General features: G+C 39.5%; 1 protein-coding gene across 2 annotated transcripts in view; it reads right to left on the bottom strand.

Annotated features, from left to right (window-relative positions):
• Positions 1 to 2,165: 2,165 nt before the first annotated feature.
• Positions 2,166 to 12,378, bottom strand: part of CALU (calumenin) — a 28,161-nt gene continuing 17,948 nt past the window's right edge. For both annotated transcript variants that reach the window (XM_032869716.1, XM_032869706.1), the window contains exons 4-7: positions 10,634 to 10,800; positions 9,509 to 9,569; positions 3,773 to 3,972; positions 2,166 to 2,533 (exon numbers count right to left, since the gene is read on the bottom strand). In XM_032869716.1, coding sequence (XP_032725607.1) covers positions 2,429 to 2,533; positions 3,773 to 3,972; positions 9,509 to 9,569; positions 10,634 to 10,800 — 533 coding nt within the window. In that variant the 3' untranslated portion in view covers positions 2,166 to 2,428. The remainder of the gene's footprint in view (positions 2,534 to 3,772; positions 3,973 to 9,508; positions 9,570 to 10,633; positions 10,801 to 12,378) is intronic.

Raw genomic sequence — 12,378 nt, forward strand, 5'->3', positions numbered from 1 at the left:
TGGGAGAAGGCAGAACTTCTCTGGGATGGGGAGGAAGCATGGTAAAACTTCTAGACCTCCTTTTCTTGACATTTTATAGCACCCATCTTTCTAAGCAAGAATTCCATTTCTTAAGAGAATAAAGGACATACTCATACCCCACCATGAATGTAAACAGTTTTATTTAGAAACAGATAGGTACCTGTTTGCATTATAGAATATAAAACTTGGTTTACACTCTATAAAAAATAACCAGTATCCAAATTTAAGAGAGCTAGCATTCACAGAACACACAATGTGGGTGTGTAGCTACTGTTCACCAGCCTCAGGCTTGACTGAAACCAAAAAGATAATCCGGGGTCATCAGAGGTTAGAGTATGCTTGCTGCTGAGCACCCAGTATCCAGAACTTGCCATTTCAGCATATGAAGGTTTGCTTTCTAAGTGTGTAACTTTAACATCAGGCCTGGGTTCTCTGTACCTAGGGAGCTGCAAGGCCCTCCTGCTGCACAGTTCATGATGTGCCCTCTCTAATCCTGGGTTGATGTTCTCATCTTTGATCTTCTGAATGATAAAAATGGGGAATCTGGAGAGCAGAGAATTTACATTCCCCTATACTGGGGTTAAAAAGAGTGTATCCACTCTCAAGAGCTCAATGCAAAGGCCAGGATCAAATTACATTATAGTCTGGCTTTTAACCAGGCCAAGTAGTCCACTTCAACATGATCATGGAAGACCAAAGGATACACCTAGGTTCAGATTATAATAATCACCCAGCACCACCTGAATGTATTATCCAGAAAGATATATGAAATAATAAAGGTTAGATATACATATATTTATCTTAGTAACCTGAGGGCTAAAAAGGTTTGGAATACAATTCTTCTCAAAAGAGGTCCATCTGTAAGAAAAGGACAAAAAAGACAGTTCGTGTTACATAAACTATGGGTAAAGGTGAGTTGGGAACAGAAGGCGGCTTCTTCAGCTCTTTCTACAACGTCCCTCTCTTTGACAAGGACTGGCAACCTGCTGATCCACGATAAACTTTTTTGGGGGCAGCGCAGAGAGGGGGCCATGGGTCAAAGGCAAGAAGGTTGAGCTACGGTCCTCAAACCAAAGAGTCCTCTCAGTAGGCCCTCTCATCTTTGAGTCTGAGTTCAAGCTCTTCAGCTGACACAGAAATAGGCCTGGTAGTAAGTGGTTAGCATTCTGAGGTATGAGGATCCCTGGTAAGTTCAGCAGCATGTGGTTTTTGGAAACCAGCCCACAAGATAAGAACACTGCAACCAAGCTCCTAACTAATACTGCTATTTAACCACTGTCTGAAAAAGAAAGGGAAGAGAAGGGAAAAAAAAAAAAAAAATCCCCAACACATTGGGAGGTTGTAAGTGTCATATAAGGTGGCCCAAATAAACTCTTTATTTCATCTCAGGGTTTCTCAAGAAAACCCTCATTTGGTGATCATTTCTCTCATTAAAGGCACTTTCAATGAAATGACATAATTGGAAAGGAGTACATTTTAACTGTAGTGAAAGCAAGATTAATTCCTAGGAACACCTGGGGAAATAGGAGCTGAACGGGGCACTCACAGTGATTCAATAGGCAAGACAGTCTTGAGCACTGCAACAGATGCACACCCAAAAGAAAGTGTGTGCCCTGAAAACACTTGTATTTTTCCCTTAGTTTTCCAGCTGTTTCTATGTATAGCTCTGTAAAGAGATCACACTCACTTGATTGATTTTCAAGACACTGGCCCTAACTCTTCCCACCACAGCTGTGCCTGGCAAAATTAGCAAACAGCTAGTCCTACTGGGAAGGAAAAAACTGAACGAAATCAAGTCGAGCCAAGCTTTCTGACAGCACAGGGATCGGTCCTCGCCCAGATAATGCCACAATCAACTGCTGGACTGAGAGCAATTGAATGGAATATGCGGCCCTACTACTCACGGAAACACTTTTCAACAGGCAAGATGAAGTGTCGTCTCTCTAAATAAAAGAGTGGGGTGTACTTTTTCCCTTTTCTTTCTCCTAAACATTTCTTATTGATCTCAGGCTTAAAAAATTAGTTAAGTCAGAATTACAAAAATTATATGGCAAGGGTTGAGAAAGCGTGAAGGGCTAACGTTTGCCTACAGCGTGAGTTGAGGATGTTGATCCTTCATATCATACTCCCAACCAGAGAACAGATACAAAAATAAACACACCATGTTATACATAATACAAAGTGTAAATCTACAAACACAAGTGTACTAATTAGAGTTGTTCCTCAGAAGCACAGTTCCCTCCAGTACCTCGAAGAGGAGGAGGAATGGGGACGGGATGGTTTTCATTACCTTTTCAGGTCTTAAAGTTTGTAATAACAGTCTCAGTAGCGCAAACAATTTCATGTGAAACCAGAGGCTGTAAAAATAAATTACTTTGGAAGAAATGTGGATTCCTCTGTCTGCAGCTCAGAACTCATCATGTCGTACTAAGGCCTCACCAAAATCTGTGGCCTGGCTGCCCACAAACAAATCATACTTGTCAACAATCTCCTCCTTGGTAAGCTTGCCGTCCTGAAATTAGAGAGAAGAGTAAATTGAGGAAAAAACGATTTCCCATTCCCAATTTAGCAACATCGCTATAAAACACCACTATAAAACAAAACGGGGTTAGTCAGGATTTAAGATTCTAATTCCCACTAAATTAATGTGAACTCAACCTTCACCCCCAACCCTCCACAACATACAAAGAGGGAAGAAAATAGCAATTCACACATTTTTCTTATCAAGAAAGTTAAAAGTGGAAGGGTGGAAATAACACAGCTCAGTAACTTAATGCATCAAGCAAAATGTGGGCCATCTCCTATGTATAGGTAAGAGACAGGAAGAACTGGGGAAAATACTTTAAAGTGAATCCAGTCATTGCCTAACAGGAACAATAAAATCTGCTAACGTCCGCACGAAGTCTTCACCCCCGCTATGCCTTCGCCAGCAACAGATTCCAGACACAACCCCCAACGAAGGCTCAGACACTCAGCTCAAAAATTATCTAGGCCGGATTCACAAGGGATGACCTTGGGAGTCTTCTTTTCTCACATATCTCAAGACACAGCACCTAGCTACTGAAGTGACTCCAAGAACTCAAAACAGACCGTCCCTTAAAACAGCTCAGATGATAAGACACTGCATTTGAAAGCAAAGACTGGCCTAAACAGGAGAATGTTCAGAATACAAAACCCTCTATCTTTAGATTGATTTTCAGCCTACTCTAGGCAGAGCATTCAATTGCTGAAAAGGTGACGACTTAGTGAGACTACCGCTCTTTTTATGAAACAAAGGCCTCAGATAAATGATCAAGAAAACTTTTAACAAGCTCCAGATAAATGCTGATTTATAACCTACTACAAAGAACTTAATTTTAAAAAGTGTATTTAAGAAGGAAATGACCAACTCTGAGCAGGCAAATGAGCCTGTAATAGGTAAAAGCACAAAGGAAATAACAAAGGGAAAAAAGCAGAGAAAATTTCCTGGGGATCTGAAGATAACAGATGACACACACTGGATACAGGCTATATACGGAGGCTCCATCCTGAAGCCAAATGCCTCCAATGGTGTGAACACTACTGAGCAAAGGGATTTCTAAAATGAGATCACCTAGCTAGCACTGCCCTGTAAATTTTCAATTGTCGACTTAATATTTGTAGCAGACTTAGACCAATTAAGACCTTACATGCTCTATGTACCTCCATAGGAATGTTTTAGGCAATTCCCTATTCAATCGCTACCAGGTTGTTTGGGCCTAGCCAGACTTACCTTGTTCTGGTCGGATTCATAGACTAGGTGCCTGGCTTCTGCCTCTGCATGATCATAGTCTGAGGGGAGGATCCAGTCTTTGGTCTCTTCCTTGTCCATCTTCCCATCACGGTTCTTATCTCGAAACTCAACAAACTGTTCTCTTTCTGTCTTTACCCACTCTGGCTCATCAGCATTTCCATCATGGCTGTACATGTCACCTGCACGCACATGTACATAATGCAAAAGGTAAGTTTTGTCTTTTTCTCAAGACTGCCACATGGTAATCTGGCTTAACTCTTCTTCCTCATCCATCTGTCTGGAACCTAGTAGCAATTACAAAGGTATTTTAGGTCAGAGAAAGCAAGGCATTTTCCTGAGGCTTACTCAATGACCTTATAACAAGAATATTTCCAACTGCTTAATGTACTTAATAGCCAAAATATGGAAAGAGCCCAGATGTCCACCAACAGATAAATAGGTAAGATGTGGTAAAGTCATATACTGGAATATTACTCAGCCAGCAAAAAGAATGAAATCTTGCCATTTGCAACAACATGGATGGAACTAGAGAGTATTACGCTAAGCAAAATAACTCAGAGAAAGACAAATACCGTATGATTTCACTCATATGTGGAATTTAAGATATAAAACAGATGAACATAGGGCAGGGGAAGGAAAAATAAGATAAAAACAGAGAGGGAGGCAAACCGTAAGAGACTCTTTTTTTTTTTTTTTTAAGATTTTATTTATTTATTTGACAGAGATCACAAGTAGGCAGAGGCAGGCAGAGAGAGAGGAAGGGAAGTAAGCTCCCCGCTGAGCAGAGAGCCCTATGCGGGGCTCGATCCCAGGACCCTGGGATCATGACCTGAGCCGAAGGCAGAGGCTTTTAACCCACTGAGCCACCCAGGCACCCCCCGTAAGAGACTCTTAACTATAGGGAACTGAGGGTGGGGGATGGGATAATGGGGAGATGGGTATTAAGATGGCACTCGACACAAAGAGTACTGGGTGTTATATGCAACTGATGATCACTAAATTCTGCCCCTGAAACTAATAATACACTATATGTTAACTAAACTGAATTAAAAAAAAAAAAAAAATAAGAAGAAGAATGTTTCTAGTTGTTGACTGTAATATGAGTGCAAAGAGAATCCTTAGCCCTCAAGAAATGCAGAAATAAAGGGCAATGACTAGCATCTGGAAAGATAAACTTTTAAAAGATCGCTCTTCCCTACATTCCATTCCCACCCAAGGTAGCTAGCTAAACGTATTGCTTTTAGAAAGGTGCTATGTTAAATTCTCAAGAAAACTTGAGAAGTGTATGCTAGAAACCAAACTGTGTATAACCAATTACTAAGTACTTTTAAAAATGTATCTCTAGGGACGCCTGGGTGGCTCAGTGGGTTAAGCCGCTGCCTTCGGCTCGGGTCATGATCTCAGGGTCCTGCGATCGAGCCCCGCATCAGGCTCTCTGCTCGGCGGGGAGCCTGCTTCCTCCTCTCTCTGCCTGCCTCTCTGCCTGCTTGTGATCTCTGTCAAATAAATAAATAAAATCTTTAAAAAAATAAAAATAAAAATAAAAATGTATCTCTAAAAATGATGGCTATATATACGCCATAATGTCCATTATCACATTTCAAAAAATCAACTTTTGGGACTATTGAATACTCAGTCCAAATGTGACTTTCCTAATTATCTTCTGAAGTTGGTTTGTTCAGGGGCACCTGCAAAGCTCAGTTGGTGAACCATCTGACTCTTGATTTCGGCTCAGGTCATGATCTCAGGGGTGTGGGATTAAGACCAGAGTCAGGTTCTGTGTGGGGCATGAAGCCTGCTTAGGATTCTCTATCTCCCTCTCCTTCTCCCACCAGCCCCATCCCCAAACTAAAATAAATAAATAAACAAATAAAGTTGGTTTGTTCAAATTACCTATATGAACACTATAGGCAAGAAGTTGCTATGGTACTTGAATTTTACTAGATTTATGTAAGAGTTAAAGTACTTTAAAATTCAGTATTACAGCCGAGAGAGATTCTTCACAATTGTTTGTATGTCTACTTAGGGGCGCCTGGGTGGCTCAATTGGTTAAGCATCTGCCTTTGGCTCAGGTCATGATCTCAGGGTCCTGGGACTGAGCCCAAAGTCGGTCTACCTGCTCAGCAGGGAGTCAGCTTCTCCCTCTGCCTCTCCGTACCCCCACCCCTGCTTGCTCCCTCAAATAAATAAATAAAACCTTTAAAAAAAAATACGAACTTCTACTTAAATACTGTAGATGCCAACTTTAAAATGTATAAGGGAATACTGTTTGGCAAAATTCTTTCAGAATTATTTGAGTGAAGAAGTCTGAAGACTACTGAGTTTACTACATCGAAGTAAGTATATGTGCACTGCATACAAGGTATGGGAACACACCTTATATATGTCTAGCAGTTCTAAGGAAAGGTAGCTATTTAGTTGTGATAAAGCTAATTCATACATTGAAACCCACAAAATGGAGGTTGCTCAAGTAGCACGGCCCACACCACCGATCTGAACCCAAGTTAGCCTGCGCTTAGGGGAAACACCACCCTGCAAGGAAATTTAACATATGCCAATCACAATTCTCCAACTCCACTTGCAGCTTACCTGACCCTAGAAAACAGGACCTGCCAGCCCTATAAGGAAATCCCTAGCCTTCTAGCCAATCATATCCTGTTTCTGTTACTACTTCTAATGCTTTATAAAACTCACTTTTGCCCAAAATCCCTTGGGAAAAGTGCTCCACTGCTTGTTAGGCACTGCACTCCCCAATCCGTGGACTGTTTTCCCTTGAATAAAGGATGAACTCGTTACTAAACTATATTATTGTCATTTGGTATTGTTGTCTTTCTGAATTTGAGGACTAAGAGTAGACCTTTTTTTTTTTTTTAAAAAAAACAAAGAAGGAATAACTCAAAGCAGGACTTCCTAGTTCTTTATCTATGTTACAGCACATTCAGAAAATGTATTTGTATGAGCTGCTGGGCCAGTGCCCTGCCTTGGCTCTCCTGCGGGCCAAGAAGAACTTTCACAGTACACCTATGAGGAAATTCTGAATTAGAGAGGGAATAAATGTGTACTTAAAAGACATACTGTTGAATAAACAAATGAATAAAAAAAAAACATACTTTTACATATTTTTATTTTTTTCAGAGATTTTATTTATTTGAGAGAGCAAGCAAGCAAGGAACAGGGGGAGAGGGACAAGCAGATTCCATGCTGAGCGCACAGCCTAATGAGGCGCTAATTTCATGACCCTGACCTGAGATCATCACCTGAGCCAAAATCAAGAGTCTTGATGCTTGAGCCCCCAGGCACTCTTTGAAAGACATACTATTAATAGTATATTAAATACTATAAAAAAAAATACAGGGGCGCCTGGGTGGCTCAGTGGGTTAAAGCCTCTGCCTTTGGCTCAGGTCATGATCCCAGGGTACTGGGATCGAGCCCTGAGTTGGGCTCTCTGCTCAGCAGGGAGCCTGCTTCCCTTCCTCTCTCTCTGCCTGCTGCTATGACTACTTGTGATCTCTCTCTGTCAAATAAATAAATAAATAATCTTAAAAAAACAACAACCATAATTTAAGTACATTTTAAACCTAAATAAGATGACAATAATATTGAATTTTCTATTTAAAAAAGATTTAATCCTTTTTTAATATAATCTCAAAAACTTTTTTGAGATTATGTCAAAAAAAGTTTTAGAGATACATAACCCAATGCTTACAGATGAGATGAGATGATGACTGGTATTTACTTCAAAATAATTTAAAAAAGGTCGGGGGGGGGGGAATAGTTGGAAGATTTAAAAGGACTGGCCATGGGCTGATGGCTGTTAGGGCTGGGCACAGGTACACAGGGGTTCATTATACTATTCTAATTTTATGTGTTTGCAATGTTCTGTAACAAATTTATTTTTCATTAAAAAAAAAATATTGTATTTACTTATTTGACAGAGTGAACAAGCAGGTGGAGCAGAGAGGGGGAAGCAGCTTCCTGCTGAGCAAAGAATCTGACATGGAGTTCAAACCCAGGACTCGGGGATCACAACCTAAGCCCAAGGTAGACGCGTAACCAACTGAGCCACCCAGGTGCCTCTAAAACAAATTTAAAGACTAAAAATACTCAACAGTATTAACTCCAGGGACTTCTTATTAATGCTAAATATGAGAGACAATGACCATGTGGTTTATGATCTCTTTCCTCAACAGGGTAGAAACTAGCACAATCCCCAGAAACTGGGAGACACTGCTTGGGAGACTTTCAGGTCTCCCTGCTTCCTTAGTGTAGAACTGTTTACATTAGTTGATCATTTACAAAAGAAAGTAACATACATACACACAGTTTATAGTTTTAATAGTTTCAAAATACAATTCCTCTGCCCTTGGACCTATATGATAGAGATGTAGAAAGAAGTATCTCCTTATTTGACCTCAGCGCTTGATAAATGATGGTACTTAACAGTTATAAAGCTTAATTCCTCTCCTCTGGAGGGTCAAATGAGTTCCTCAGTTTTAGCAATGGTGATAAAATGGCAAAAGACAAGAACGAAAGAGAAAATAATTAAATATTTAAAGGCAGAAATAGTCAACTTTGAAACAGGCTCAGTAAGTGCACCCAGACATTTATTTCCACTGTGCTAATGAACTCTATTAAAAATAATCATTTTGGTAAAAAAAAAAAAAAGAACTATCTTCTACTGCTCATCTCTCTTTTTCTAAAAAACTCAAAACACATCAGTGAGTCTTTGAAGAAAAGAAGGGTAAATATTCAGGGAGTAATTTAAGTAAATAACCCTATATATAAATAGCAAGTATAATTAGATAAAAATCTGAGAAAAGAAATAACTTGTTTAATTCAAGGGACAGGTTTGAAAAAAAAAAGGAGACAGAAGACCTAGACAGAAAACACAACAGAAAATCATGAAAAGGAACAAAGAAAGGATCTAAGAGAAATCAGCAACTCGTGGTCATTTATTTACCCACCGATCTTTTTTTTTTTTTTTTAAAGATTTTATTTATTTATTTGACAAAGATCACAAGTAGGCAGAGAGAGAGAGGAGGAAGCAGGCTCCCTGCTGAGCAGAGAGCCCGATGCAGGACTCGATCCCAGGACCCCGAGATCATGACCTGAGCTGAACGCAAAGGCCCAACCCACTGAGCCACCCAGGTGTCCCACCAATCTCTTTTATTCTATTCCCTATCTTCCTCTCTTGGGTTTCCTAATGCCAGCCTAGGCTCCCTGCAACTCTTTACTGTCAATTCCACACGCATATGGGATGCACTGTATCACTGCTATCCAATATGGTAGCCGCTGGCCACACGGGGCTATCATGAACTTGAAATGTGGCTGGTCTGAACTGAAATGTACTGCAAGTGTAAAATATGCTTTTGAACACAGAATAAAAAAAAAATCCTAACTTTATATTGATAACACATAGAAAGTATAGAATTTTAGAATATTAGGTTAAATAAATTATTGAAAATAATCATGTTTTAAAGAAACTTTTTTTTGATGTAGCTATTAGAAAAGTAGAAATACATATGTGGCTCACATTTACATTTTGACTGGACAGTGCTGCTTCAGATACTTTATCACAACCCACTATTCCTCATGCTCGTCTGGCCTTAATGACACGCTAAGAGTTGACCCATGGGATAAATTATTTCTATGCGCTAACACACTTCCAGAGAGCTTCTCAGCTTCTCCTAGGAAAAACAGTAGAAACAGACTTACCAATATACTCTTCAAGATCTATGAAACCATCAGCATTCTTATCTATATCCTCCATTGTTTCCTAGACAGAAGAGGAGACAAAGTAAGTTTCTGGATGAGATTTAGGCAATACCTTATCATTCATTAAAACACACACACGCACACATATATGTTTATGTGTGGGTATGGTTAAACCACAGGAGGGGCGCCTGGGTGGCTCAGTGGGTTAAAGCCTCTGCCTTTGGCTCGGGTCATGATCCCAGGGTCCTGGGATCAAGCCCCGCATCGGGCTCTCTGCTCAGTAGGGAGCCTGCTTCCTCCTCTCTCCCTCTCTGCCTGCCTCTCTGCCTACTTGTGATCTCTCTCTGTTAAATAAATAAATAAAATCTTAAAAAAAACAAAAAACACACACACAGGAAACTGCCTTTTTCCCAGCTAAAAAATGGTAAAACATCACTTATTTTTTATGCTTCAATCCAAAATAACTATGAATCTTCTTGGAAAACACTGGAACCGTTTAAAAAATGACCTATCCCACCAAGCCCATGATGATGTGGAACAGACCGAGTCATGCTGAAGTCATTCTAACAGGAGATGTGACCAGTATGTCTATAACTATAGTCTATATTTTATGTTTACAAAACTATAAAGTCTGTAGTTTGTTTTATTGGTAACTGCCTTCTGTGAGAATTCTTCAATATTACTGTTATTAGTGTCTGATCACTGGTTATAGGACATTTTTAAAAACAGGATTTTTGGTTGCCGGGGGGAAGGGGGTAGGGAGAGGGTGGTGGGGTTATGGACATTCGGGAAGGTATATGCTATGAAGTGTGTAAACCTGGCAATTCACAGACCTGTACTCCTGGGGCTAATAATACATTATGTGTTAATAAAAAAAAATAAATAAAACAAAACCAAAAAAAACCCCAGGATTTTCTTGGGAGCGCCTGGCTGACTCAGTCAGTATTGCATGTGATTCTTGATCTCAGGTTCGTGATTTCAAGCCTGACACTGGGGCTTAGAGCTTGCTTAAAAATAAAAGCAAGTCATTCTTCCAGATACAGAGTAAAGAATAAAGAGGAAAAACAGTATAAGCAACAAAAAGAGGAACTGGGTTTCCGTTGAGAATCACTGCTCTCCACCAACCTGTACTACTATATCTTTCATGTAGTCATACTCCTCAGGGTGCAGGAAAGCTGTGAATTCCTCCTTTGTGGCAATGAGGTCTCCATCCTTATCTGCCATTTTAAATCTCCGCTCATCTCTAACCATCATCTGTTTATAGTTAAATCCATCATCAGGGTCTGGATCATCTAGAAAACAAGACATTTAGGTCAAATCATAACACTGCCACAAAACATGAAAATGTGTGGACTGAGGAAATCAATTTACAAGAAAGATAAATCAAGCAATGAAGAAATAACCCGACTACACAGGTAAAATTGTAACAGTGTGAAAGCATTCAGTTTTGGTAGTCAAAGTCAGATGCAAATTGAATGTAAATGTTTGCCATTCCAATGGAACCCTGGCTCCTTGGCTATGTAACCTATTATGTGACACTTTGCTACTTTTGGTGTTATGGCTACTAGAAGGTTCAAGCTTTCTGGTTATATCTGAGAGACAGTGGTAGTTCTAAAGTCATACTATTTCGGTTTCAATCCTAAACTCTACCACCTCCGAGCTGTGTGACTGTGGGCAAGTAACTAAATTGTACTTCAATCTACTCATCTGTAAAATGATGATAGCAGTGCCTGCTGCTCAGGACTATTAGGAGGTGTGCATGAGCGAATAAATCTAAGTGCTCAGAATAGTGCCTAACTTATAGTTGGCTCTCAGTAAGTGTTAGCTATTGCTATTTTTATTGAACACTAGGCTCCCACTGAGAAGCTAGATATCAAAGACCTCCTACCTTGTATTAAGGCCACTTTGATTCAAGTCAACAGAATATTATCCTCTGAAAGGTCACACTTTAGTTTTTTCAGCCAACTCAGAGATCTACCATGAGTTATAAGTACTGCTTGCCAACACCCCCCCCCATTTCTGTAAGATTATAGAATGCAAAACTAATCCAGAGTTATAGAAAACAGGTCAGGGGTTACCCAGGGATAGGGAGGACTATAAAGGGACACGAGGAAACTTTTTGGGTGATGCTATATTCATTTATCTTGATTGTAGTGATGGGTCCGTTGGTATATACCTATGGCAAAACTCATCAACTGTGCATTTTAATTATGTGCAGTGTATTATTTGTCAATTATACCTCAATAAAGCCATAACAAAAAATAAACATTAGATTACAACCAAATTGAAGCTGGACCTAAACATCTGTTTGCTGAACTACAGAAGCAGTAGTTATTTAGAATCTATATAAGAATCTAGAAGAATGAAATTCAGTTTAAGCTGAAAAAAGTGTTAAGGAATTATCTGTAGGAAAAACAAAACAAACAAGCAAAAAACCCCTTTCAATCTGCTGTGTGGACCAAAAGGAAACATGTGAAGATATTATGAAATGTAAAAGACATCACATTAAACCTAAGAAACAATCTTTCCTACAACATACTGATCAAATAAAAAAAGATACGACACTAGTTTTATAAAAAGACCCACAGGACCCCTTTAACAATTAACATCACACTGCTGATTGCTGATACTGTCATTCAATCCTTCCATACATTAAGCACAGTTTAGAAAACAAAAACAAACTACTGCTATACTTTGAGAGTTGGGCAGTTCGAAGCTTCATTCTTTGTCAAGTGTCAAAATTCAGTAAGATGGCTTATTGAATCATGAGTATCTGTGATAGTCACAACCGTTAACAGGTTGAAGATGGAGAATTAAAGGAAAATATACAACTCTTTAAAGATACTAAGTCATCTCTTCTAAACAAATAA

Source organism: Lontra canadensis, unplaced genomic scaffold, assembly GCF_010015895.1.
Source record: "Lontra canadensis isolate GAN:19392208 unplaced genomic scaffold, GSC_riverotter_1.0 scaffold2, whole genome shotgun sequence".
In the NCBI taxonomy this organism is placed as follows: Eukaryota; Metazoa; Chordata; class Mammalia; order Carnivora; family Mustelidae; genus Lontra; species Lontra canadensis.